Below are 27,313 nucleotides of genomic sequence, written 5' to 3'. Positions count from 1 at the left end.
CCCCGTTAGCCTCAATAATTATTCCCCAAGACAGCCTGAGATTGATGCATTAGAAAACTTGTATTTTCAACATATATTTAAAATGTTCTACCGAAGAACTACACCCCAATAATAATGAATGGTGGTGTAGTTCAGTAGAAGATAGTTCCTACTGTACACGAAACTGCTCACAACAAGGTTTGTGAATTTTCTTGAGTAACTGGGTCGTGATTTCTGGAAAGAGACTTTGTTCTTCGAGTTTTTCAAATGTATTTTCTTGATGCTTTGAGCGCCACAAACCGAGTACCATTCTGCTCCATAGTATTGGAGTGAAGGCAGATATCTCCAGGGCAGATGTCTCTAAAACTAAGCAAATCACACCAAAACTATCTGGATGGATAGATAGCACTCCGGGTAAGGAGGGGTTTCGAATTTTGGGTGAACTGACCCTTTAACATCTTAACTGACCCAGGTAACAGCATGTAGTTGAGGCAGTCGGCCCTGTCCCTCTCGGCCTTGTACAGAGACGTTCTCTCTTCTACTAGGTGCTCCAGGTTTTTAGAGTACATCTGCAGTCGTCTGATCAGGTTGTCCATGTAGCTCTCATTGGCCTGGTTGTTGTGAAGGTTGCTGTGAGTAGAGGAGAGGAGAAGAGAAGAGAAGAGAAGAGAGGAGAGGAGAGGAGAGGAGAGGAGAGGAGAGGAGAGGAGAGGAGAGGAGAGGAGAGGGGAGGGGAGGGGAGGGGAGAGAGGGAATGAAGGTGTAATTATATCTGTATTACCAACTGACTGTCTATATATATATATATACAATATTAAAATATATATATATATTAGAGGTGGGCATAGATTAATTTTTTTAATCTAGATTAATCTATCTGCAATCCTGGATTTAATCTAGATTAATCTAGATTAAAATGGCTAAAAAAAAAAAAACCTGCCGAAGGCATTCAAAATATGTGTGTTCTACCCAAATAATGACCAGAAGTAAGTCCTTACTTTTTCTTTCCTCCTTATGTTTCTCAGGCCAGGTGGCCCATTACACCATGAGCCCATCTCCCGTTTCCAAAATGCATTACAGACTGTTTGAAAAAGCTGTTTTGCTATGATAATTGTTAATGAAATATCAAAATAATGTTCAATAAGATGTACTTGTGTTTAATAAGTTGTTTTATTCAGAAGTTAACACAAATAAATAACATTACCAGTACAGTACAGTATCTAGCACTCTCAGGAGCAAAACAGAAAGAATCATTTCAAACTTGAACTATGTGACATGGCTTGAATCAACTGCTCCAGTGGAGTTGCTCAGTGGCCAATGGTGTCAACTGTGGTTGTACTGGGCAGCTCCCAGGTGTGAATGGAACTGTGTGAATGTGAAGCAGGGCGTTCCTGAAAAAGAGCATCTGTGCTCAGCGAACCTACCCTGGGTAAATAAAGGTTAAAAAAAAAAAATGTAAAAAAAAAAAAAAATCATTTTTTTTAGATTAATGCGTTAATTTAATTATATTATCGCGCGATACTAGTATAGCGTTAACGCAGCACGTTAACGCCATTAACGGCCCAGCTCTAATATATATACATGCACAGTATAAATATCATCAGTATAAGTGTTACTTTGTATTGTAATTCATTACGGTATGTTTTACAATAAACACTCAAGAAATATTACCAAATATCATATTGTAGTGCCGGAGGAAAGAGGAATGAACGGAGGTAACGTAATGCTTGTTTATTATACAAAGCCACGTCAGTAAACAAGAACACAAGAGCACATGAATCAATGAATGAATAACAGCGAGTGCAACCGCAATAGAAATCCCCTCTGGCCGCGGCGCCAGATCATTCGTTCCCTCCCACTACACAACACATTCAGAGGAGAACACGCAACCAATAATGTACTCACTACACCAGCCCCCCCAGTGTTCACCTCAATATACAAAATCCTCACGGTGAGGAGGGTGTATGGCCCGGCCCCTACGACTGTAGGTAAAGTCAGGAGGTGCGGGAGGGGGTGTGACAGCGTCCGTCACATCCTCCTGCCGAGCAGGATGGGGGTCAGTGACCAGACGCTCACGAGCGGCGGGGGGTCTGAGGGGTCGCAGGGGGGAATGGCCCCGGCGTGGCAGGGGAGGTAGGACCGGGGGCCGGCCTCTGCGCGGTGGCAGGGCCAAGTCCAGGGGCAGTTCAAGGTCCAAGTGTTCCGGCTTGAGGCGATCCACGGACACACACTCAGGCCTACCCCCCACGTCGACCACAAAGTTCTTGGCCCTGGCCTCGATGACGCGGAAGGGTCCGTCGTAAGGAGGGCGTAGTGGAGTCCTGTGGCCATCGTGACGGATGAACACGAACCTCGCCGAGTGCAGCTCCGGGGGCATCCTCGACATAGGGACCCCATGCTGCGTAGTCGGGACCGGGACGAAAGTCCTGGCGCTGTCCAGCAGCGAGGCGCGGCAGACCAGGGCTCTGTCGACCTGGGAATAAAGTCACCGGGGACCCGTAGCGGCTGTCCAAAAACCAGCTCGGCCGACGACGACTGGAGGTCCTTCTTTGGCGCCGTCCTGAGCCCCAGCATGACCCACGGGAGCTTGTCCAGCCAGTCGCCGTCCGTAAGGCTGGCTCGAAGGGCGGCCTTCATGGAGCGATGAAAACGCTTGCAGAGCCCATTTGCCTGCGGATGGTAGGCGGTCGTACGGTGGAGCTTGACCCCCAGACTCTCCGCCACCGCCGCCCACAGTTCCGAAGTGAACTGTGAGCCACGGTCAGAGGAGAGATCAGCCGGGGTGCCGTAGCGGGAGACCCACACCGCGATGAACGCCCGGGCCAGGTCGGGGGCCGTCGTTGAGGAGAGCGGGACCGCCTCCGGCCAGCGAGTCGTCCTGTCCACCATGGTGAAAAGGTAGTTGTATCCGTGTGAGGGGGGCAGCGGTCCTACCAGGTCCACATTGACATGGTCGAACCTCCGCTCGGGCACGGAGAACTGTTCCAGGGGGGCCTTGATGTGCCGATGCACCTTGGCACGCTGGCAGGCGGTGCACGTGTCGACCCAGGCTCTCACATCCCTCTTGAGCCCTTGCCACACAAACTTCTCCGACACCAATCGCGAGGACGGCTTCCTGCCAGGGTGAGACAAACCGTGTATGGCCTTGATGGCAGGGCGTCTCCAGTTGGCGGGGACTACCGGCCGCGGCTGACCCATGGAGACGTCGCACAAGAGCGTAACCCCCGCGTCACCGAACACTACCTCCTCCAGGCGCAGTCCAGTGTCCGACAACTTGAGCGCTTGGACGGCAGGATCGGCGGCCTGGTCCGCAGCCATGCTGACGTAGTCCAAACCCAGCTGCACCGCACCGACCACCGCCCTGGAGAGACAATCTGCCACCTGGTTGGACTTCCCAGCAACATGCTGGATGTCCGTGGTGAACTCGGACACGTAGGCGAGCTGGCGCTGCTGGCGGTCGGACCACGGCTCTGCCGCCTTGGACATGGCGTGCGTGAGTGGCTTATGGTCAACGTAGGCCGTAAACTCGCGTCCCTCCAGCAAGAAACGGAAGTGCCTAACAGCAAGCCACAGCCCGAGGAGCTCCCTGTCGAACGTGCTGTACCTCTGTTCCCTGGGCGACAGCTGGCGGCTGAAGAAGGCAAGCGGCTGCCAGGCGTCCCCAACCCACTGCTCGTACACCGCTCCCACAGCAAAGTCGGAGGCGTCCGTGGTGAGAGCGGTGGGTGCAGAGGGCGAGGGGTGGGCCAACATGGCCGCGCGGGCCAGGGCCTCCTTGGTGTCTTGAATAGCCTTGACCCGCTCCGCCGTCCAGTCCACCGGCTGCTTCAGCGTCTTGCCCTTCTGGGCGTCGTACAGAGGCCACAGGATGTGAGCAATGTGGCGGAGGAAGCGATAATAAAAGGTCACCATCCCAATGAACCCCTTGAGCTCGCTGACTGTGCGGGGGCGCGGAAATGCGGTGACCGCTTCCACCTTCAAGGGGAGGGGGGTCACCCCCTCCGCGGAGACCCGGTGCCCAAGGAAGTCGATGGCGCCCCGCCCGAACTCACACTTCGCCGGGTTGACGATCAGCCCATGCTGGCTGAGCCGTGAGAACAGGGTTCGGAGGTGGGACAGGTGCTCCTCCTCTGTGGCGCTCGCTACGAGGATGTCGTCCAAGTAGACGAAGAGGAATGGCAGGTCCCGGAGCACCGAGTGCATGAGGCGTTGGAAGGTCTGCGCCGCGTTCTTCAGGCCAAACGGCATTCTCAGGAACTCGAAAAGCCCAAAGGGCGTGACGACGGCCGTCTTGGGGACGTCCTCGGGGTGCACCGGTACCTGATGGTACCCCCGTACCAGGTCCACTTTTGAGAAGAAGCGATTGCCTGCCAGGTTCACCGCAAAGTCCTGGACATGCGGGACCGGGTAGCGGTCAGGCTTGGACGCGTCGTTGAGGCGGCGGTAGTCCCCACATGGGCGCCACCCACCGTCTGACTTAGGGACGATGTGCAGGGGAGACGCCCAGGGGCTGTTCGAGCGCCGAACGATGCCCACATGCTCCATGTGCGCAAACTCCGCCCTGGCGATGGCCAGCTTCTCCGGGTTGAGGCGTCTGGCCCTGGCGTAGAGGGGAGGCCCACTGGTCTCAATGTGGTGCTCCACCCCGTGTTTCACCGTGGGCGCGGAAAAAGTGGGCTTGCCCAGGTCGGGGAACTCAGCGAGTAGCCGAAGGTACTGGTCACTTTCGGCGAGTGTATTGGACCACCCGCCGTAAACGGCCTCCCCCTGTGTACATGCAAAGGAAGCAAAAGTCTGTGAGTTGACCAGGCGCTTGTTCCCCACGTCCACTAGCAGGTTGTGGGCGCACAGAAAATCCGCGCCAAGGAGGGGGAATGTGACAGCCGCCACGACAAAATCCCACGAAAAACATTGTCCTCCGAAGCACACGTCCACCGCCCTTGTGCCGTAAGAGCGGATGGGCGTGCCGTCCGCACCCGCCAACTGCGGACCGCGCTCCTCCCTTGCCACATCCGACCTCTCTGCCGGAATGATGCTCCACTGGGCACCCGTGTCGCAAAGGAAACTGCGACCAGAGGCGGTGTCTCGGATGAAGAGCAGCCTGTTGGTGACGCCAGCGCTCAGGGCCACTACTGAGTGCCGGCCCCGCCGTTTCCCGTAGGTCCGAAGGTGCAGGGCGAGCGGCACCGTCTGGCCTTGGCGCCAAACGTGGCATGGAAGAAGCAATGGCCCGCTGCGTTACCGTGCTGGCCAGAAGGTCTGGCGTCCTCCCTCGCTCTCCTGCGACGGTCCGGTGGCGGGGCGGTCGCGGGAGCGAGCAGGTCAGTGGACCGCTGAGGCATGGCCAAAACAAAACGGTCCGCCTCCCTGGCCAGGGCGCGGGGGGCCACGATGTCGGTGTTGGCCAGTGCCATCCTCACTTGTGCCGGCAGCGTGCGCATGAACAGCTCCGTAAAGAGGATCATGGGGTCTTCGGTCCCCAGCAAATTCAGCATCCTCTCCATGCGCGCAGAAGGTCTCTCGTCTCCCAATTCCGACATAGCAAATAGGCGGCGCACCCTCTCTGCAGCGGACAGTTCAAAAGTGTCTAGCAGTAGGGTCTTGAGGCGCTCATATTTGTTTGTCGCCGGGGGATCAGACAAAAAACCTACCACTCTAGCTGCGGTGGAGCTGCCCAACACTGCCACCGTGTGGTTGTACCGGTCGTCGTCATCATGTACGTTGCTCTTGTTGAAGTTCGCCTCCACAATAGCAAACCATGCAGCCGGAGTCGACTCCCAGAACTCAGGTAGCCTGAGCGTGGGCACGCGCGCACCATGCGCTTCCCTGACGGGGGATGGTGATGGCTGCCGATGGCCTGAACGTCTCCCTCATCCGGACATTTTGAAAGAATGTTCGTTCGCTGATTATTGTACACAATTCGGTAACAAAAATCCGCGTCGGGGTCACCAGTGTAGTGCCGGAGGAAAGAGGAATGAACGGAGGTAACGTAATGCTTGTTTATTATACAAAGCCACGTCAGTAAACAAGAACACAAGAGCACATGAATCAGGACTTCCGGTCAGCTATAGAATGGAGTAAGTCGCATGTGACACAGCTGCTCACCCATTATTTTTTTTTCCGTTTTAAAAACATATTTATAGACCACCAATGCGTTTAAAACTTGTCGCATATATCAACTGAGATTATCAACTAACTATATTGACTGAAAGATTCGAGATGCCAACAACAAGGAAAGATCATAAAACGCTTCCAAAACCAAGCGCAGGAGACCCCCCTATGGTCGCGGGACATTCGCAAAATCGCTAGGATATTGACGGGATGTCCACCCCAAGTTCAACCCCTACAATCACCTCCTCAGACATGGAATATATCATCCGGGAAATGAAAAATGAAATGAAAAAAATGGAGAAGTCAATAACCGAAAAAGTAGATGCTATCAAAGAATCTATCGAAGGCTAAATAGAAGCGCTAAGGGTGGATGCCGAGGCACATATTAAGCGCACCGTAGCACTGGAAACCGGCTTGGAAGCACACCAACAAAATTTCGGTCGGATCTACAAAGAAGTAGCTGATATCAACGTTAATCTAATGGCTGAGATGAAAGGAAACTACAAAGAACTCAATACGGAGCTCAAGGATATAACGGTTGAGCTTAAGCGAATCAATGAAGAACAGAAAGCTAAAATATTCGAGATGGAATATCAATATCGCAAGCTGAATATTCGTATAGTCTGTCTGGACGAGTCGGTGAGCTGCGCACACCCTGAAGAGTTTGCGACAGAATTACAGAAAATCCTGGGACCAGCGATCCTTCCTAATGTACCGGAGGTGGAGCAATGCTACAGATTGGGGACCCGATCCAACGAAAATAACGTTAGACCCAGAGTGATAATGGTTGTCCTGCGTCAAGTCAGAATAAAAGAAATGATCATTCGTGAGACCCGCAGGATGAAAGGCAGTCTGAAACACAAGGATATATCAATACACTGTTTTGAAGATTATTGTCGGGATGTGGTGGTCCTACGGGCCAAGTTCAAAACGGTGATGTCCCAACTCTATCTGGAGAAATACAGACCCCTATTAATATACCCTGCAATACTTCGCATCGTCGATAAACAAGGAGCAAGGGTGTTCCTCAACTCGCCTGAAGATGCAGCCAAATACATGGCAGCACAAAATGCAGGATAGTGTATAAATGGCCTTTTAATCTCTGTTAGGCATGGACACCATATAATATAAACTTTAATGAACCGATGATTTGGGGCAGAGAGATCTACGAGCTCAGAGTTATTGAATGTTTTCCCCGGTGGGCTTCTATTATTGCGGACATATTGGACTCAAAATTGGAACGATATAGAGAAGATGAACATGGCGTTGAAGTGATCCTTATTTTAAGAGTATGGAATTCTAACAACATTCCAGAACATACTGGAACATTCTAACACTGTAAAAACGACATATTGGAATAATCTAGAACATCTAAAACATTCTTTGATATAGGGAACATTCTGGAATAACAGCAATACGTGGCCAGACATACTACCAGAAGCCCTTCGGGGGAATAACCAACAGCATCTAGCTGCAGAACCACAGAACCATCACAGTAGCGGCCGGATGGAATAACATTCTTCACAACGGATCATCGCCCACCCCTGGCCAGGGGTAATGCTGCATATACGTATTTAAAAACTGCTTTTTATTAATTGGAATACTTACTTACTTACTTACTTACTTCTCCAATTTATACTTTAGATGTTTAAGCATAGCAAAGCTCTTTTAAGACCTAAGTTAATGTTCTCTTCCTTTTTTCTTGTTTTTTTTCTTCTCTTTTCTCTGATTTATTGAGGTTCTCTTTTCAGTTCAATACCTCCATATTATTCCTGGGTTATTATAAATTACACAAGTTCATATAAAATTTAAGTGATTATGGCATGATAATTGAAGCTTATTTTTGGTCTTTATTTTTATTTTTATCTTATTTTAATTTTTATTTAACAGGAAAGTGGCCAAGCCACAGTTGACATTCTACTTATGGTAGAATTTAGAATGTTAGATCCTATGGTATACATAGGAATGTTAAGGATAATTGGAACATTCTGGGATATCCGGTGGTTTAAGGGAGGGAGTCATACGAGAAGGTTGTGTTCATGGAACACAATCCTGTACGACTCTCGGTGGGAGGGGAGGGAAGGGGATTTTTATTTGTATATATGTATGTTTTTAAGCTTGGCTCTCAACGGGACCTCACTAGTTGGATGTATATATATTGTTGCCTCGCACTCCAGTAGCATTACCAATAACTACACAACAACATGTATAGATTATGGCTAGTTTGAATATAATGATATGGAACACTGGGGGAATAAATAACCAACACAAACGCAAAAGCGTGCTCACACTGATGAAAAAAGAACAGGTGGACGTTGCTCTGCTAAGCGAAACGCACATTCTAGAGAAAGACATAGATACGTTAGCGGACAACACATATCATAATATTAGTCACTCTTCTTTTGGTACGAGAACTCGAGGTGTAGCCATAGTCGTTAGACGTAAGTTGAATATTGAATTAAAGGGAGTATGGTCTGATGCAGATGGTCGGATAACTATAGCTATGATTGTACACAAGAACAGGAAAATAGCATTGGCAGCGGTATATGCCCCAAATTTATACGAAGAGGGTTTCTTCACTACACTAACCAAAGCAATGTTAGACCTTCCCTATTACTCATTTATAATAGGTGCGTATTTTAATGCCATTTGGAATCCAAGGATGGACAAATCTTACCTCGCCTTTTCCAGCGAACAAAATAATTCATCTAATGCATTAAAGGATTGGTCGAAGATTACAGGTGTAAATGACTTATGGCGATCACTTAATCCCACGACCCGAAAGTACTCTTGTCGATCTGCGAGACATAACACATTATCCAGAATAGATTATGTCTTTGCATCCCGAGACTATTTGATAACTATGAAGTGGAAATGATACCCAATGCACTATCAGATCACTGTTATTTACTCCTAAAAGGAACATTTGGTATACTATCTTCCCGAGCCCCAAGATGGCGATTTAACTCGATGCTGCTTAATAACAAGGAATTCATTACACAACTCAAAGAAGCTCTTATAGTATTCCTACGGGAGAATGCAAACTCGGTGCAAGACCCCAGAATAATATGGATGTCGGTAAAGGGAATGATCAAAGATTTCACTGATAGCTTTTCCTCAAATGCGCAAGAATCGATGCACAAAACTGGCTGAGCTGGAAACGCTTTACTCAACGTTATTTAATTCTTTAAAATACAACAACTCAACTAGACAAGAAAATCAAGTTAAGGTACTAAAAAAAGAGATCAATGCCATATACAGACAACAATCGTAAAAATACAAATATGTAGCACAAGACAACAGCAGTACTCCCAAGGTTCTAAACCTAGTCACCTATTAGCCATGCGATTAAGAATTAATGCAAAATTTGCAGATATAACTACCATTAGAGCACAACAAGTACTTGAAACAGACCCTGAAAAAATAAACGATACATTCAAAGAATTCTACTCCGACTTATATAAATCAGAAACGACCTTCGATCAAAACAAAATGGACACATATCTTAATCAAATTATTCTCCCTAAACTTTCAGAGGATGACGCTAAACAGTTAGAAACACCGATCACACTAGATGAACTTAGGGAGGCCATATCTGAAATGCAAAGTGGTAGGGCTCCTGGAAGAGACGGTATCCCACCAGAAATGTACCTCTCTTGTTGGGACATAATTGGACCCTTATTACTAAATATGATTTTATACTCAGTTAAGGAGGGGAACTTCCATAAGAATGACAATATTGCACTCATAATAGTCCTCCTTAAAAAAGACAAAGACCCCACCGAGTGCGGTAGTTATAGACCTTTAAGCCTCCTCGGAACCGATATCAAACTGTACTCTAAGGTATTAGCCATCAGACTACAAAAGCATATGACATCTTTAATTCACCCGGACCAAACTGGCTTCATAAAAGGTCGCTTGATCACCGATAACATAAGACGATTACTACACGTACTAGATGCCAACAAGGAAGACAACACACCTAAGGCGATACTGTCCCTGGATGCAATGAAAGCTTTTGACAGGTTGGAATGGTCGTATCTATGGGCAGTATTAGAAAGGATGGGGTTAGGAAAAGGATTCATTGATATGATTAAAGTATTATACAAAGACCCATCGGCCATGATTACAACAGGTACAATCATCTCCAAAATCTTTCCGGTATCACGCTCAGCCAGACAGGGTTGCCCTCTTAGTCCCGGACTATTCGATCTATCATTAGAGCCTTTAGCACAATATATAAGACAATCCCAATCCATAGAACCAATCATAATCAAGGGCACACAACACAAAATTAGTTTATATGCGGACGACGTAATACTGTTCATGCAAAACCCCAACACAGCATTGCCTCATCTTCTCAAGCTGATTGAGGACTTTGGAGATCTATCGGGATTTAGGATAAATTGGCCGAAGTCGGCCTTCCTCCCACTTAACGCCCCTGCAAAAAGAAATATAACCCTCCCAAAAGAGATACAGATGGTAAAACAATTTAGATGTTTGGGAGTTGAGATATTCCCCACCATAAGCCAAACGGTGAAGCACAATTACATAAAAATCCAAAACAAAATCAAATATGACCTTGTCAGGTGGTCGAAACTTAAAAACTCAGTACAGGCACGGATATCAATAATCAAGATGGACGTCCTACCTAGAATCAACTTCTTCAGCTCAATGCTACCGTTACCCCCTCCAAAGGGTTACTGGAAAGAATTACACTCCTCCACATACAAATTTATTTGGAATAACAAACCACCACGTATAAAAAGATCCACCGCACAGAGAAACAAAGCAGACGGAGGTATGGCATTTCCAGATTTCTACCACTACTTTAAGGCGTACACTTTAAGACCACTAACAACATGGTTTGATCCCCAAGCATTAGTATCCTGGAGAAATTTAGAAGAAAATATAGTAGCTCCACATAAGCTGAAGGGCATAGTATACACCAAATTACCAATTAAGCAATGCGAACGGAAATTTGGCCCCATAATCACTCATGCAATCCGGATATGGCGCGAAACACAAAAAAAATATTCTACCCTACATAAATGGCATAATCATACTCCCTTATTCAATAACAATGCACTCTTGATAGGAAAACAACCTATAAGATTCCCTAGATGGGAAAAGCAAGGCATACACTCATTAGGAGACGTCTTCAATAAACAGGGTTTTTGTAGTTTCAATGAAATACGCAAACATTTTTATCTCACCAAGTCCACATATTATTTTTACGCACAGTTATTGGCATGTTTGAAGGCTCACGGTGTTCCATTAAATATACCAATTGTACACCACAGATACCACAAATTCTTCTATGAAAGAGAGACATCAAGAGGTTTTGTTTCAGATTTTTATCATCAATTACTAACGTCCTCATATGAAACCCTCCACCTAGACTCTGTCTGGAGGAGGGATATACCAGACCTGGAAAGTGATTTTGATTGGCAAGAAGCCTGGGCAAATATTCGATTCACATCAAGGAACCCGGACCATCAACAAATCAATCTTAACTATATTCACAGGACATACTTGACTCCTATAAGACTGAAAAAAATGGGTCTTATACAAGACTCCAAATGCTCCTTATGTACAAATGGGGACAAGGGGACATTTATGCACATGTACTGGGACTGCCCACCAGTTAAGATATTCTGGAAAGAGGTGACCCAGCAACTATCAAATCTCTTAACTTGGAATATACCTGTACACCCCTCTGTACTACTGCTGAATGATGTTTTTGAGTGTGCAGTACATCCACAGCTAAAGAGATTGGTTTTATCGGGTATCACAGTGGCTAAAAAGCTGATAGCATCACGATGGTTCCAACCGGAAAAAATTTGCCAAAAGGTCTGGATTATTACATATCTCGATGTGATCTATCAAGAAATATCTACAGCAAGAATTTTGGGTCTCAATGAATCCAAAATGACATTGTGGTTAGAAGTGGTGGAGAAAATAAAAGCTAGCATATAATGGTAATGTCTGGTTAGGAGCGAGGGAAAGTGGATGGATTATCCAATGGGGCGTCCGGAAGGGGGGGGTACGAGCTGGAGCATATGTGTGTAGGTTTTTAGATAACAGGTATTAAGGGTATATCCTATATAAGACAATTAACTAAAATGTGATTTCATTGGATGTGCACTGACAACTAATGCTTGTATATCTTATCGTGTGTTGTCATGTTTGTTTATGTGTTTGTTTAAAAAATTATAAAAAAATAAAATACAAGAGCACATGAATCAATGAATGAATAACAGCGAGTGCAACCGCAATAGAAGTCCCCTCTGGCCGCGGCGCCAGATCATTCGTTCCCTCCCACTACACAACACATTCAGAGGAGAACACGTAACCAATAATGTAGTCACTACAATATCATGTATTATTCTATTTCTAAACTATTGTACAGAATAGAACACACTTCTTTTCCACATACAGTACAATTCGATAATAGTTGTACGAAATATAAAATAATAATACATTTAAAGAAAAAAAGGTAGCAGTGATACCTGAAGATCTTCCCCAGACAATTTTCTACCTTCTTGAAGTCTGGTCTTTTTTCTGGGTCCTCCTCCCAGCATGTTCTTATCAACATGTACACCTGAGACACAGAACATAGTGATTTAAACAACAGTGATTTAAACAACACTTGATTTGAATTTTTTATGCCGCTTCCATTTAATCGCTGTCTTCGTAACACTTTCTGCGCCAACCTCCGAGATTTCTCAAGTTATCTCGCCAGCGGTTGAGCGCCAAATAGTTTTTCTTTAATATTCTAAACACTAGGGCTGTCTTAAATACTTCGAAGCTTCGTTCGATGGCACAAGCTTCGAACATTAAAAAAAAATCGAAGTTAAATTTTTTTTTTTTTTTTTTTTTTTTTTTTTTTTTTACTTCGGTGTGTGTGTGTTTGTGTGTGTGTGTGTGTGTGTGTGCATGGGGCCATTGGGTGGGGCCGGGGGACAAATACACTGGAGGAAAGTAACCCAGCTCAGCACTGCCCAAATTATATCATCACTATTGCCTGTTTGAAGGATATCATCCTCAAACACATATACACCACCTACACGCCTATTCTCAGTCCTTGCCCCACAATGGTGGAATGAACTACCCACCCCAGTTAGGACAGCCGAATCCCGTCCAATCTTTCGCCGTCAACTAAAGACTCACTTCTTCAACCATTATCTGAAAAAAAATAAAAAAAAAAAAATAAAAAAAATCTAACCCTAACTAACCTTACTGTCATGCACTTGTCCTAATAAACTAACCTACACTGTAACATGCAACACTTTGATGAATATTGTTACTCAGCTGATAGAGTTGTGCCCTTCCTGATGACTTGTCATACAGAACTTGTAAGTCGCTTTGGATAAAAGCGTCAGCTAAATGACTAAATGTAAATGTGAATGTAAATGCCTTGTAGAATTCCACACATAAGAAAGAAAGATACTGGGATGAATAAACAAAATAGGAAATAAAATGTAGAAATGCATGCAATACATAAATAAATATGAATCTCCATATATGAAATAGAACATTTAGATAAGGTGCTACTGAGATGTTTTGGTGAGTTCTTTGTTTTTTTGTGGAAGTAGCCCTTCTTAAAAATGCATGAACATTCACTGATAATTGGTCTGTAGTGGAGTCTACAAGGTCTACATTGCCGGACCTTGTAGACTGACATAATTCTGTGCATAGTTTAGTCTACACAGGCCATATTTCAAATAATCAAAATCTTACTTCATTCATCTTAAACATTCTTGATTTGGGGGATTGGTAGTTCCCATGAAATCTGAAGTTGTTCAAACGACAACAGCGATCCACCTTGAATTAAATCACACAGCCGTGTTGGCTGTGTCACAGTCACGAAAGGGGCTACTTAATTCATTAATCCAATCCACTTTATTTATAGAGCACATTTAAAAACAACAAAGTTTACCAAAGTGCTGTACAAGTCCCACAACATAAGATAATAATAAAAAAAAAAAAAAATTATAAAAAAAAAAATATTTATTAATTTCTTTTTAATTCGAAGCTTCGAATTAAAATCGAAGCTCGGCCCCGAAGCTTCGATTGCCAAAACAAAATCGAAGGTCAGCCCTACTATACACTCTCACGGACCTCTGTGTTATCATTGGAACTCATTCAGAGACCTCGAGAGTGCAATGCCGGCCGAATCCTGCTAGGTGGAAGTATCGCCTACCCTTTGAAACCTTATTTCACACTGTGTGTTACATTGATTTGATATGGTCCGGGCGGAGAATTTGGACCCCGGCAAGTGAAACGCTTCATCCAAGCAATGTGGAATGCGTCCTTTGATCCGACAATGATTTCACATGGATCGCAACGATCAACGTATGTAGTATTCAAAACGTATGCCGTTGCTGACGATCAGAGCGTCACAAAATGACCCCCCCCCCCTTTGATGCCTTCATGATGAAACATAATACCTATTATATACCTTTGATTTGGAAATAATATCGTGTCCAGGCAAGCAACGCGAACGAGTTTCGTAAAATGCACATCGTGCTCCATAACTCAGCTTCCAGGAATTAGCCCGGATCACTCTGAAACTATACAATATTCACCACGGGGTAACACGCGAATGTATACATGAACATTTTTTGGAAGAGAGATAGTGACTGTCAAATGAGCCATAGTATTGTCTCCATCGCTATAATATAGAATATAGATATAGCTCTGCAAACATTGTGACGTAAAGCGTGGCCCATTGACTATACAGGGATGAGGATAATGGCTGGCGCTGAATGAGTTAAGCTTCACTTTTACTCATGGTTTTATTTATTCATTGTGTAAAGGACATTGGACCTCATTCACCAACATTATCTTAAGATTTCTCTCACGACAACCTCCTTGGAACGTCGTAAGAGAAAGCCGACGACAATTACCCCGTATTCACCAACGCGTGGAGAGGTTGTCTTAACTTGCCAAAATTATTACAGCTGAGAACCCTGAATGAAGGTACGTCACTGTGACAACCCCATCCCTCTCCTACAGGTTGACTAAGGAATATACCTGTGTATCTGAATAAACCTGTCTGTCATTCACAGCCTGGCAATCACAGACACACCTATTCAGGTGTCAGGAGGAAGAGTCACACCTGAGCTCAAAGGTTTTAAGGACTGGCTTCTCCATTCTGTCTCTCTCTCTCCTCCAAGCTGGCCATGATCTTTTGTTTGGTTTTGTTTGTTTGATTCTCACCTTATCACTTACATACACCACACACTGACTCATCCATGTACTCAGTCACTACATCACTGATATTACTGATCCACTCATTATTTAATTCCTTTTTGTAAATAGTTTCATTGGTTAATTAAATTACTTTTCTTTAAATCCTCAAATACTTGTGTGGTCTCCCTTGTTTTGTCTGTACCCTGAGCATGGTTCATGACAGTCTCTTATTCACAAACTTGAACATGCGTTCCAGTTTACTTTATTTGCATACAGACACGCCCGTCCAGCTCATTATAATGCGAAGACCGTGCGGAAAAAGATGGTTGGCATTGCCCCGTATTCAACAGGTAGCGAGGAAGCGCTTTGCGACGGAACAAAATTTGATTAGATTCAAATGTATTGTCATCACACAGCACACTAGTCAAGTCAAGAGTTTTATTTGTCATGGCATACAGTGAAATGTGGGTGGTCATGCCCGCAGCGATTGTGCAATAATACAAGTAATAAGCATAAGACATGACAGGTATAATGTACATAAAGTTTACAAAACGCATGGTAAAAGACATGCTAAGGTCCTGCGATAGTGCAATACAGTGTTAGCTACGGATGAGGCACTGGGTTTTTTTTTTTTTTTAACTTAAATTTTTATTGAACATTTATAGACAAACAACACAACATACCGTAATTCCTCTAATAGTAACCCCGGCTTGTATTTGTTTCAACTGTAGCGGATACCAGGCTTGTATTGGGAGGAGGCATGTATAAGAGAGAGGCCTATATTTAAAATTTTCAAACAGATCATAATGAATAAATCAACATTTTGTGTCAGTTTGAACCCAGTAAAATGTACTGGGTTCATTTATTGAAACCAAGTACTGTATGAAATACGGTAGTAAACAGTGCAATTACAGGTGGTCAAAAAAAGTTAAATAAAGTAAAATAGTGCAATCACAATACTGGTATAATAATAATAATAACTTTGTTTTATACAATTCTGAGGTAGGCTTACTCTCTTGGTAAACATTAACACCATACCATTATATGGTATTTACTGCACAGCCAGGCCAGCATATAACAACAATAACAAAATATACCCGGCTTGTATTAGGAGGCCGGCTTATAATTGCTTAGCTCAACAGCGCACCCGGTCATTAATAGAGACCCGGTTTTTAATTGAATACCGGTTACTATTAGAGGAATTACGGTATACAATAACATCAACAACACTATTAAACAGACATAAATAATAAAGAAAAAATGTAATACCCAAAAAGACGAAAATAAAAAATACTGACTTAAGCAAATATTCACATACATAAATAATGAAGTGGAAAAAACATAAAACAATTGTCATATCTTAAACAAAAATAAAATTAGAAAACATTAAGTGTGTGACATGGGTTCAGAGACCCTCCTTGAACCTCTTTCCTCCTTTACCCTTCGCCCTCTTGTGTTTCATTTGTTCCTTCCTTTGTGATGTCGTTTTCGTTCCCCTTATAATCCTCCCACTTTCCCCATCTTTCCCCAAATTTCTCTTCCTGTAGCCTCAGCATGTGTGTTATCCTCTCCATATCCTGTATCTCCTCTACTATTCCTACCCATTGTGCTATTGTCGGTGGGTCTTCTTTGTACCACAGTCTCGTTATTGCTTTTCTGGCCGATATCAACATTATCTTTATTAAATACTTGTCCCCCCCTTGTATTCCCTCGTGTGTCAGGTCCCCTAAGTAAAGCACCAGTCCCGTTTGTGGTAACCCGTATCCTAATATTCTGATCATTGCCTCCCCTATCTCCTCCCAATACCCCTTCAGCTTCTGACATCCCCAGAATATGTGTGTGTGGTTTGCCCCCTCCTTCCCACACATCCTCCAGCATGCCCTTTGTGTTGGTGCATATTTTCCCTTCAACTCTGGGGTTATAAAGAATCTGATTATGTTTTTCCATCCAAACTCTTTCCATATCCTCGATCCTGTTGTTGAATGTTGTACCTCGCATATGTTACCCCATTCCTTCTCTGTTATTCCTATCTCTAGTTCTCTCTCCCATTTCTCCCTTATGTAATCGGTCGTGTGTCCCTTGCTGTTCATTATAGCCCGGTATATTGCTGATATTACTCTTCCTTGCCCCCCTTCGTATGCCCATACTATCATCTTGATTATTCCATTCTGTTCTTCGTCTTTGGCCCCCCTTATTTCTTTGTTGTAGTAGTCTCTAACCTGTAGATATCTGAAGTGGTCCCTGTTTTCTAGTCCAAATTTCTCCTTTAATTTTTGTAGTGTTTGCATTTCCCCCTTCTCTATCATTTTGCATATCGCTGTTGCCCCCCCCCCCCCTCTCCCACCTTCTGAATCCATGGTCCAACCTCCCTGGTTTGAATCTCTTGTCATGTGCTACCCATCTTAGAACCCCTGACTGCTTCTCTAATTTGTGTGTTTTTACTACTCTGTTCCATAGTCAAGGTGCATTTGGTGATTGGATCTAACAGTCCCTCTTTTTCTTTGAATAGTTCCCTATCTCCCACCAGAGCTTGTATCTTGTATCCCTCCCCTTCTTTTTCAATGTCTTTCCATCTTGCCTCATATCTGTCGTTACACCAGCACGTCACTGCTCTCAGTTGTGCTGCATAATAATAATCTTGTAGGCTGGGTACTGCCATCCCTCCCTCTTCCTTTGGTAGTTGTAGTGTTTTATATCTGACCCGTGGTCTTCTCCCCGCCCATATGAACCTCGATATCAGTCTGTCCCACTCCCTGAATTGATTCTGTGGTATTTGTATCGGTAGTGACTGGAACAGGTACAGTAACCTTGATAGTATGTTCATTTTAATGACCTCTATTCTTGAATTGAAGTCCAAGGGCATTACTGTCCATCTCTCTAAGTCTCTCTTGATGTTCTGATTTATCTGTGTATAGTTCGCCTCAAACAGTTTCCCCACCCCTCTTGTGATGTTCACCCCTAGGTATTTAATCTTGTCCATGTCCCATCTTATCCCGTACTGTTCCCTAATTTCCGTCGTTGGGGTATAGTTCCATGCTAAGGTCTGTGTCTTTGTCACGTTTAGTTTGTATCCTGAGTAGTGGCCATATTCCTTCAGTAGATCCATCAGTGCCGGGAAGCTCTTGTCTGGTTGCCTCATGTATACTATCACGTCGTCCGCAAATAGGCCTAGTTTATATTCCGTTCCCTTTATCCTTACTCCCTTAATGTCCTCGGTCTGTCTGATCAGTTGTGCCAGTGGTTCTATGAAAACGGCGAAGAGCGTTGGTGAGAGACAACATCCCTGTCTGGTGTCGTCGGCCATTCACCTTAACCCTCGCTGTCGGTTCTTGATATAGCGCCTTGATCATCTTCATTGCCCTCCCGTTCAGTCCGAACCTCATCAATGTTTTATATAAAAATGTCCAGCTCACACTGTCGAATGCTTTTTCTGCATCTAGGCTAATCAGTACCGCACTACCACCTTGTTTTTGTATCTCCTCCACTATGTGTAATGTCCTTCTCACATTGTCCTGTGTCTGTCTCCCTTTAATAAATCCAGTTTGATCTTCATCTATAATGTCTGGCATAAACGTCTCGAATCTCTTTGATATTATTGATGTATACATCTTGTAATCCACGTTGAGTATGGACACAGGTCTGAAACTACTACATAATTCTCTATCCTTCCCTTCCTTCGGTATCGTGGTGATTACGGCTTCCTTCCACGAGGGGGGCATTTTGCCCTCTTCCATCGTGTGTCTGAATGCCGCCCCTAACATGGGTGTTAATTCTGTTCTAAATGTCTTGTAGAATTCCGATGGGAATCCGTCGCTCCCCGGAGATTTGTTGTTTTTAGCTCTACTAATTGCCTCTTCCAGTTCCCGTTCCGTAATTATTTTATTTAATTCTTCATTCTGTTCTTTCCCTATCGATGGTAACTCTAGCTTCTCCAGATAAGCTTCTATTTCCTCTTCTCCCGCTGCCTTTGGCTGTGTGTATAGTTTCTCATAGTATTCTCTAAATGCCCTCTCTATGTCAGCTGGGTCCCTCAATATTTCATTAGTCTTTGTATCCCTTATTGTGTGTATCGTGTTTAACTTCTGTTGCGTCCTGATTCTCCTAGCCAACAGTCTGGTCGCTTTTGGACCCCCTTCATAGTACGTTTGTTTCATAAACCTCGCTTTCTTTTCTATTTCCGTCAATAATTCCCTATTTATCCTGGCCTTTACTTCTTTGATTTCTCCGAGCGTTTCCTGTTCTTTTGATATCTGGTGTCTCCCCTCTAGATCCTTCAGCTTCCCTATCAGATTGTGATATGTCTCCGTTCTGGCTTTCTTCAGCATTGCTGTCTTCTCCATCAATTTCCCCCTTATCACCACCTTCAGTGTGTCCCATAGAATGTTCGGGTCTACCGCTCCGTTGTCATTTTCCTCCTTATACCTGGCTATCTCCTCCTTGATCTGACTCACCACCCCCTTGTTATTTAGTATTCCTACATTTAGTCTCCAGATCGTGTTCCTCCGTCTCCCTTCTAGATCTACTGTCAGATATATGGCACTGTGATCCGATATGTCCGCTACTCCTATTCTGCTCTCCCGTACCCTGTAACTGTCCCCCGTCGTCATCAAAAAATAGTCTATTCTCGCATATGTCACGTGTGGGTGTGAGTAATGTGTGTATTCCCTGTCCATGACGTGCATCCCCCTCCAAACGTCTGTAATTCCCATTTCCGTCATTTGAATATTCATATATCTGCTGATCTGTGGCCGTCCTTTCCTAGTACTCGTGTTGTCTAAGTCGTGATTCAGTACCACATTAAAATCTCCCGCGCATATCAATATCCCTTCTAGTTCCATCACTATCATATAAAAAATGGTCTCATATAAATTCCTCTCACTCTTTGGGGGTGCATAAACATTCACTAACGTAACCATTTGACCCTCCATTTTCCCCTTCACCAGAACAAATCTCCCCTCCTTGTCTCTTACTTCTTTGATCAATTCAAATTTGACTGTGTTCTTGATTAACGTGGCTACTCCTCTCCTCAGGGTCCGTTTAAAGGAACTATAGTATGCATTTTCATATCCAAATCTTTTCAGTTTCTCATGATCCTGTGCTATCAAATGTGTCTCCTGCAAAAAAATCACTTGCATCTCACTTTTTTTTACATTTCAACATCACTTTGCCCCTCTTTATCGGATTATTCATTCCATTAACGTTTAACGACATCATTTTTATACCTTTAACCTTTGTCATCTTTCTTCTTCTTTCGTCTGTCATTCCCCCCCATGTCACACTTATTTCCCCCTCCGGTTGTAGCCTCCGCTCTCTTCACCGAATACATATAATGATTACCATAAATAAAAAACATAAACTCTACATAAAGTGCTCCCAAGGCGTTCGGGGGGTCCCTGTGTCCCCCCCTGTCCCCTGCTGGTGGGTGAGGAGTGAGGCACTGGGTCTTATGTACACTACTATACAATACTATACAATATACAGTTATACTATATATCCTTAAGCTATCTTGCTATATCCATCTATTTACTATACAAGAACCACTCCCGTTCTTTTTTTGAAAGTGACCTTTTCATTTTATAAAGTGACCGTTGAGTGTGAGCGTGTGCAGCATGTATGTGTGTGTGTGTGTTTGTGCTAAAGTGACTTTTAGTGTGTGAGCGTATACAGTATGTGTGTTGTGTGTGTGCTCATGTGTGCTTGTGTGTGGAGAGTTCAGTGTTCAAGACTCTGATGGCCTGGGGGAAGAAGCTGAGCCGAAGTCTCTCTGTCCTAGTTGCTGGTGTGCGCAGGCGTTTGCCTGACCGCAGCAGCTTGAACAGACTGTTGTTGGGGTGGTGAGGGTCTTTCATTATTCTGCAGGCTCTGGATTTGCACCTCTTGTTTATAAGACCTGCAGGGGTGGTAGTGCAATACCCGTAGTACGCTCAGCTGAGCGCACCACTCTCTGTAGGGCCTTCTTGTCCTGTGCCTTGCTGTTTCCATACCAGGCAGTGATGTTTCCAGTCAAGATGCTCTCTACAGCTCCGGAGTAGAAGGACTGGAGTATCTTCCCTGATACTCTGATCTTCCTTAACTGTCTCAGGTGGTAGAGGCGCTTCTTTGCCTTTTTTTACGACTGCGTCTATGTGTGTTGTCCATGTCAGGTCCTCTGAGATGTGGACCCCCAGGTACTTAAAGCTGCTCACCTTGTCCACGGTAGCCCCGTTTATCCACAGTGGTGTGTGTCCCCTGCTGTGTTCTCCTAAAATCCACGATCAGCTCCTTGGTTTTACCAATGTTCAGGAGCAGGCTGTTGTCCTGACACCAGCGTGCCAGTACATCAACTTCCTCCCGGTAGGCCTTCTCGTCGTTGTCAGAGATCAGCCCCACCACCACTGTGTCGTCCGCAAACTTCACTATGGAGTTGGAGCTGAACCTGGCCACACAGTCATGTATATTATATATATATACCTATAGTGGAATAGACTGTCTTAATATTCCATATTTATACCATCTTGTTGTGCGCTCCTGGCCACCTGCCGCACCGTGTGCACACACACACATGTGTGTTCTGTTGTGAGGACATGTGATAATCTGACATGTGATAATCTGACATGTGATAATCGCTCGCCAACTGTAGATGCTATTTCCTTTCCAACTTGAGGAAAGTTAAATAAATAGTTAGTAGCGACCGCAGTTCACTAGATGGCTGCTCTGTGTCGGGTGGCATCATCCAGAATCATCCAGGTGATATTCTTGTGTAGGGGGGGGTTCGTCCGAGTTCTCCAGACACAGAACACGTTGGTAGTGTATGTTTTATGTCTGATTATCACATGTCCTTCGCACAACAGAATGGTAGGATTCAGGTTTCATGTCGGCGAAATGTCCTGTTAAAACACACATTTGCCCTAATAGATTTGAATATGCTGTTTTACACACACACACACACACACACACACACACACACACACACACACACACACACACACACACACACACACACACACACACACACACACACACACACACACACACACACACACACACACACACACACACACACACACACACACACACACACACACACACACACACACACACACACACACACACACACACACACACACACACACACACACACACACACACACACACACACACACACACACCACCACCACCACCACCACCACCACCAACACAGACACAGTACACCAACACACATCCACAGCACACACCACAAAGTGTGACCTTACTTCTGACTCTTTCTCTGACGCTGTCTCGTGGTGGAGGTCTGGTCTGAAGTAGGAGATGATGCCAGGATACTGTATTCTGGACAACTTGTCTGTTACCATGGAAACAAGCAAGCAGCCCAGGTTAATTCTGAACATTCAGTCATTACTGAAGATGTCTCTAATGTTGTGTTCTGAGCAGCAGGTGTGACGGTCTTATGGTTGAGAGAAACAATGTCCTGCAGGGTTCATGTCTCTACACCTTATTTAGGAGTGGCAGAGCTGGCAGCGAGGACGTGATTGGTTGATTGAGGAGTGTGTATATCTGCATGCATGTGCCTCGGGATGGGCATGTGTGTGTGTGTGTGTGTGTGTGTGTGTGTTTGTGTGCACATGCGTGTATATATGCATATCTACTGTATGTGGAATACAGTAAAAGACTAACTGTGACTATAATATTGTGACTTTACCGAGTTTGTATGTTTTGCCGCCTGATACTCAGCTTGAATTACATTTCACATCATAATTACTGAGTGTGTGTATAGGTATCTGCATGTGTGTAGTGTAGTGTAGCGTAGTGTAATGTTAATGTGTGTGACCTGAGCGATCAGAGCAGCTTTCAGTATAGAAGGTGCTCTTCCTGAGGACTATCTCCTGGGCGATGATGGCAAAGCTGTAGACGTCTCCTTTCTGGGAGATACCTTGGCTCCTCAGGTGCTCCGGTGCCGTCCACAGGTCTGAGCAGAGGGGGAGATTATACAACACAGATTAAAGCTACGTGGGTAGGGCTCCAGGCTCATGATCGAAAAATTGTCAGTTTGAGCCCTGGTCAGGCTGTTGTTGGAGAGTGGTGGTGTTGTCCAGCAGGGCGTACTATGTCCTCTGGACTGATATCTGTCCTCTGGACTTGGCAGTAACAATGCCTGTGTTCTGGTGATAGGGACACTGTACAGTTGCAAGTGCCATAATATAATAATAATGCAGGACCTTTTTAGAGAGGTGTTTATTCGGCATGCAACGACACAACAACATGCAATGGGCGGCACACACACAGGAATACACACACATGCAATTGTCTTTCTCAGGGTCGCCGATGCGATTGAGCTCTGCTCCTAACCCATCCCGTCGTCCTTCCCCCCAAGGGCAGCCGGGTGCAGACAGGGCGTCGGCGAGGTACAGCGCCCGGGGACCAATCCAAGTGCTCCTGCCCGTCATCGTCAGGGACGCGACAGCGATATGTTGTGCATGTTTTTCCATTGGGTTTCTCTTATTGGGGGGGGGGAACCCTTGCGAGCACAGGGAGAACATGCTAACTCCACACAGAAAGGCCTGGGAGATCCCCCACCTGGGTACCTGGCATCGCGGAAACCTGGTCCCCAAGCGGGAATCGAACCCTGGACCTTCTTGCTGTGAGGCGACAGTGTTAACCACTACACCACCGTGCCGCCTATGAGCATACTTCAGATGAGACGTTAAACCGAGGTATGAATTCGGTCATTGGGCAGAGTTGAGTATCTAAACATACTGTATGTTGACCTGGGCAGGTTTGAGTATCTAAACAGATGGTACCTTGGGCAGGGTTGAGTATCTAAACAGATGGTACCTTGGGCAGGGTTGAGTATCTAAACAGATGGTACCGTGGGCAGGGTTGAGTATCTAAACAAATGTTGCCTTGGGCAGAGTTGAGTATCTAAACAGATGTTAACCTGGGCAGGGTTGAGTATCTAAACATATGTTAACCTGGGCAGGGTTGAGTATCTAAACAAATGTTGCCTTGGGCAGAGTTGAGTATCTAAACAGATGTTAACCTGGGCAGGGTTGAGTATCTAAACAGATGTTAACCTGGGCAGAGTTGAGTATCTAAACAGATGTTAACCTGGGCAGAGTTGAGTATCTAAACAGATGTTAACCTGGGCAGAGTTGAGTATCTAAACAGATGTTACCTTGGGCAGGGTTAAGTATCGTGTTGCAGCCAAAGTCTGTGATCTTCACCACCATGCGATTGTCCACCACACAGTTGGTGGACTTGAGGCGACCGTGGACCTGGATATCACTTAAGTGGAGGTAGGACATTCCCTGTACACAGATACGACATCAGTATTATCTTGGACTACCTGTAATCATATTCATAGAATATATTCCAATATAATTCCAAGGTCGCGACAGAACTTGTGTTTTTTTTTTCAACGTGTGGGTCTTGGGAAAAGTTAAATGGGTCCCCAGATGATTCTCTGGACGTCTCATATGCAGCCGAAGCCCTCTTAAGTCCACTGAAAAAGAGATATGTTGACTAGTAGTTTAGCATTTAAAAAAAAAAAAATTATATATCCATTTGTATTCTATTCTTTTTAACTCTGTAGCACTCTGAGGGCGTTTTCACACCTGTAGTTCGTTTGCTTTGTTCCGATTCAGGGAGACACAGGGACTATAATGATACAATGTTGCACTTGTCCATTAGTTCGTTTGTGTTCACACGGCTGTATTAACAGCGGACCAAAACAAACGCACGCGCGAGCAAACTGTCACTCATTGGTCAGATTTTGGGGTGTGCCCCCCCCCCCCCCCCCCCCTAACCCTGAATCTCTGCGTTACATTGAAATCGGGGAGGAGAGAGCGGGGGGAGCATATGAATGAATGTGGATGAGAGCCGTGATGTAAATCGGCCGATTTAGTTCTGATCGATTAGGAATGGGTCGCGCCGTGTTAAGGAGATTCAGGCGCATACAAGTCTATTCGATCATGTCTCCAGCACCCCCACAGCCGTAGCTGCAACCACTTACATCACGGCTCTCATCCACATTCATTCATATGCTCCCCCCGCTATCTCCTCCCCGATTTCAGAATCCCGGAAGTGTTGCGGTGGTCTATAGCGTGTTAACTTTACCGATCTAGCTGCCTAAAGACTACAACCTGATCCCGCCCACAATTCAATGCGAAAGCGGCATCATGCAGCACGTCATACAGTACGGCAAGTGAGTTGTGTCGGTTTGTTAAGTCGATTGCATTCTCACAGCGTACGAGTCGCTTCGGGTTCGGTTGGTAGTGCGCCGAGACCACCCTCTCTAGGCGGCCTCGGCCCGCTTGTTTTGTTCCGCAACAGAATGCGATTGCTGTGTTCACATATGCCCAAATGAACCGAAATAGGGGGTAAACGCTCCAAGTTCCGGAACAACAGCTCCAAACGAGCTAGGTGTGAAAACGCCCTGAGACTCTCAGGAATGTAGGGTGCGTTATAAATTAAATTTATTATTATTATTAATTATTATTATTATTATTATTATTATTATTATTATTATTATTATTATTATTATTGTTATTATTATAATTTTTTTTATTTTTTTTTACTCTGCCATATCAGTTTTGTGCTGTTTTAGACATTTAGATTCATATGTCTGTTATGTATACTTTTATCCATGTCAAAAAGCTGATCAAAACACCCCATCTTAGTAATGATGTTGGTTGACTGTCATTGCTTTGTGCAGGCTGTCATTTATCGCTAGCGGAATAGCATGGTGGGGTTTTACAGTGTTGAATCGTGAGGTCCGTGTTGAATCCCACCTCTTATGTCAACCTGCGTACCATATGGTACCAGCTCCTGTTAGTACTTTACAACATGCCATACAACGTGTCACACGTCACTCTGTGCATATTTATACATGTAAATATCACAAGTCATAAAACAAGAGACAAGAGAACTCACTAAATCTCACCTTGGCAATATCGTACATGACGGAGATCTTAAACTCCCAGTCCATGAACGTCTCCTCCGGGTAGGACACTTTGTCATTTAACACGTACTGAGGAAGAACAGATGCAGGTGAAGGGGAAGACAGATAAGATAAGATAAAATAAGATATTCCTTTATTGATCCCCTTGAAATTTCAGGTGTCCTAGCAGCATGGGGGAGGGGGGGGGTACAGGTATTGGCAGGGTAATAGTAGAAAGACATAAATATCATAAAGATAAGAATAAACTGTAAACAATATAATCTGAATGTAAGAATAATGAGAAAGTAAACAGTGTAAACAAAGGTGCAGGTGAGGGTCTGTATCACTTATATTATACGTTACAATAAATATCGGAATTAGAATCTGAATACTATGAGTAAGTAAAGTAAACAGTATGCATAGGTGCAGTATACACAAGGTACCCTAACTGGCATGTCATACGCTATACGTGGTCTGTGAGAAGAAAGACAAGACAGAAGAAAGGCTGCTTGTTGAAGAGAGGAGGTGAGAGGAGTAGAATTGAACAGGGGATATATATTGGTACACATTCCCCACTCACCCTGAGCGATCCCCTCTCTCCATACTCAAAAACTCCAAACACCCCCTGCTCAATCTGCACGGTACCATAAAACTTTGTCAGGTTGTAATAGTCAATCTGTCGAAGCTGCAAAAGGAGGGACACGTGCGCACGTGCACACACACACACACACACACACACAGGAAAAAGGAGACAATGACTTAATATTCACAAGCAACAAAGGTCGTAATGTTTGACAGTCCATACAACTTTAAAAGCACCATACTAGGTCTGTATAGAGCTATAGACGCTTTTACTGGATTTCTGTTGCCAGGGAACAGTTTGGACCCAAATCTATATATATAGATATATATATATATCACTCACAAAGTCATGACAACAAAAGAAAACAACAGCGTGAGTAGGTTTAAATTTCAATTACCTATTGATATTCACTCTGCAGCACACGTGCACCACCCAGGTACAACAAAAACCCTTTCCCCTCGCTGCTGAAAAGAATTCTAGAGGAAATCTGTGTGTGTGTGTGTGTGTGTGTGTGTGTGTGTGTGTGT

At 44.7% G+C, this 27,313-nt stretch overlaps 1 protein-coding gene across 1 annotated transcript in view; it reads right to left on the bottom strand.

Annotated features, from left to right (window-relative positions):
- Window positions 1–27,313, bottom strand: part of gucy2cb (guanylate cyclase 2Cb) — a gene marked incomplete at both ends in the record, with an annotated part of 151,597 nt that overhangs the window by 24,081 nt on the left and 100,203 nt on the right. Inside the window, 7 exons of the mRNA XM_084322976.1 lie at window positions 448–609; window positions 12,603–12,694; window positions 22,521–22,609; window positions 23,096–23,233; window positions 24,440–24,572; window positions 26,207–26,293; window positions 26,784–26,888. Of these exons, the coding sequence (XP_084179102.1) occupies window positions 448–609; window positions 12,603–12,694; window positions 22,521–22,609; window positions 23,096–23,233; window positions 24,440–24,572; window positions 26,207–26,293; window positions 26,784–26,888 (806 nt within the window). The remainder of the gene's footprint in view (window positions 1–447; window positions 610–12,602; window positions 12,695–22,520; window positions 22,610–23,095; window positions 23,234–24,439; window positions 24,573–26,206; window positions 26,294–26,783; window positions 26,889–27,313) is intronic.

This window comes from Notolepis coatsorum, assembly GCF_963971535.1.
Source record: "Notolepis coatsorum genome assembly, chromosome: 10".
Lineage (NCBI taxonomy): Eukaryota > Metazoa > Chordata > Actinopteri > Aulopiformes > Paralepididae > Notolepis > Notolepis coatsorum.
Note: the sequence above shows the minus strand (reverse complement) of the source record. Positions and strands in the feature narration are given on the sequence as shown.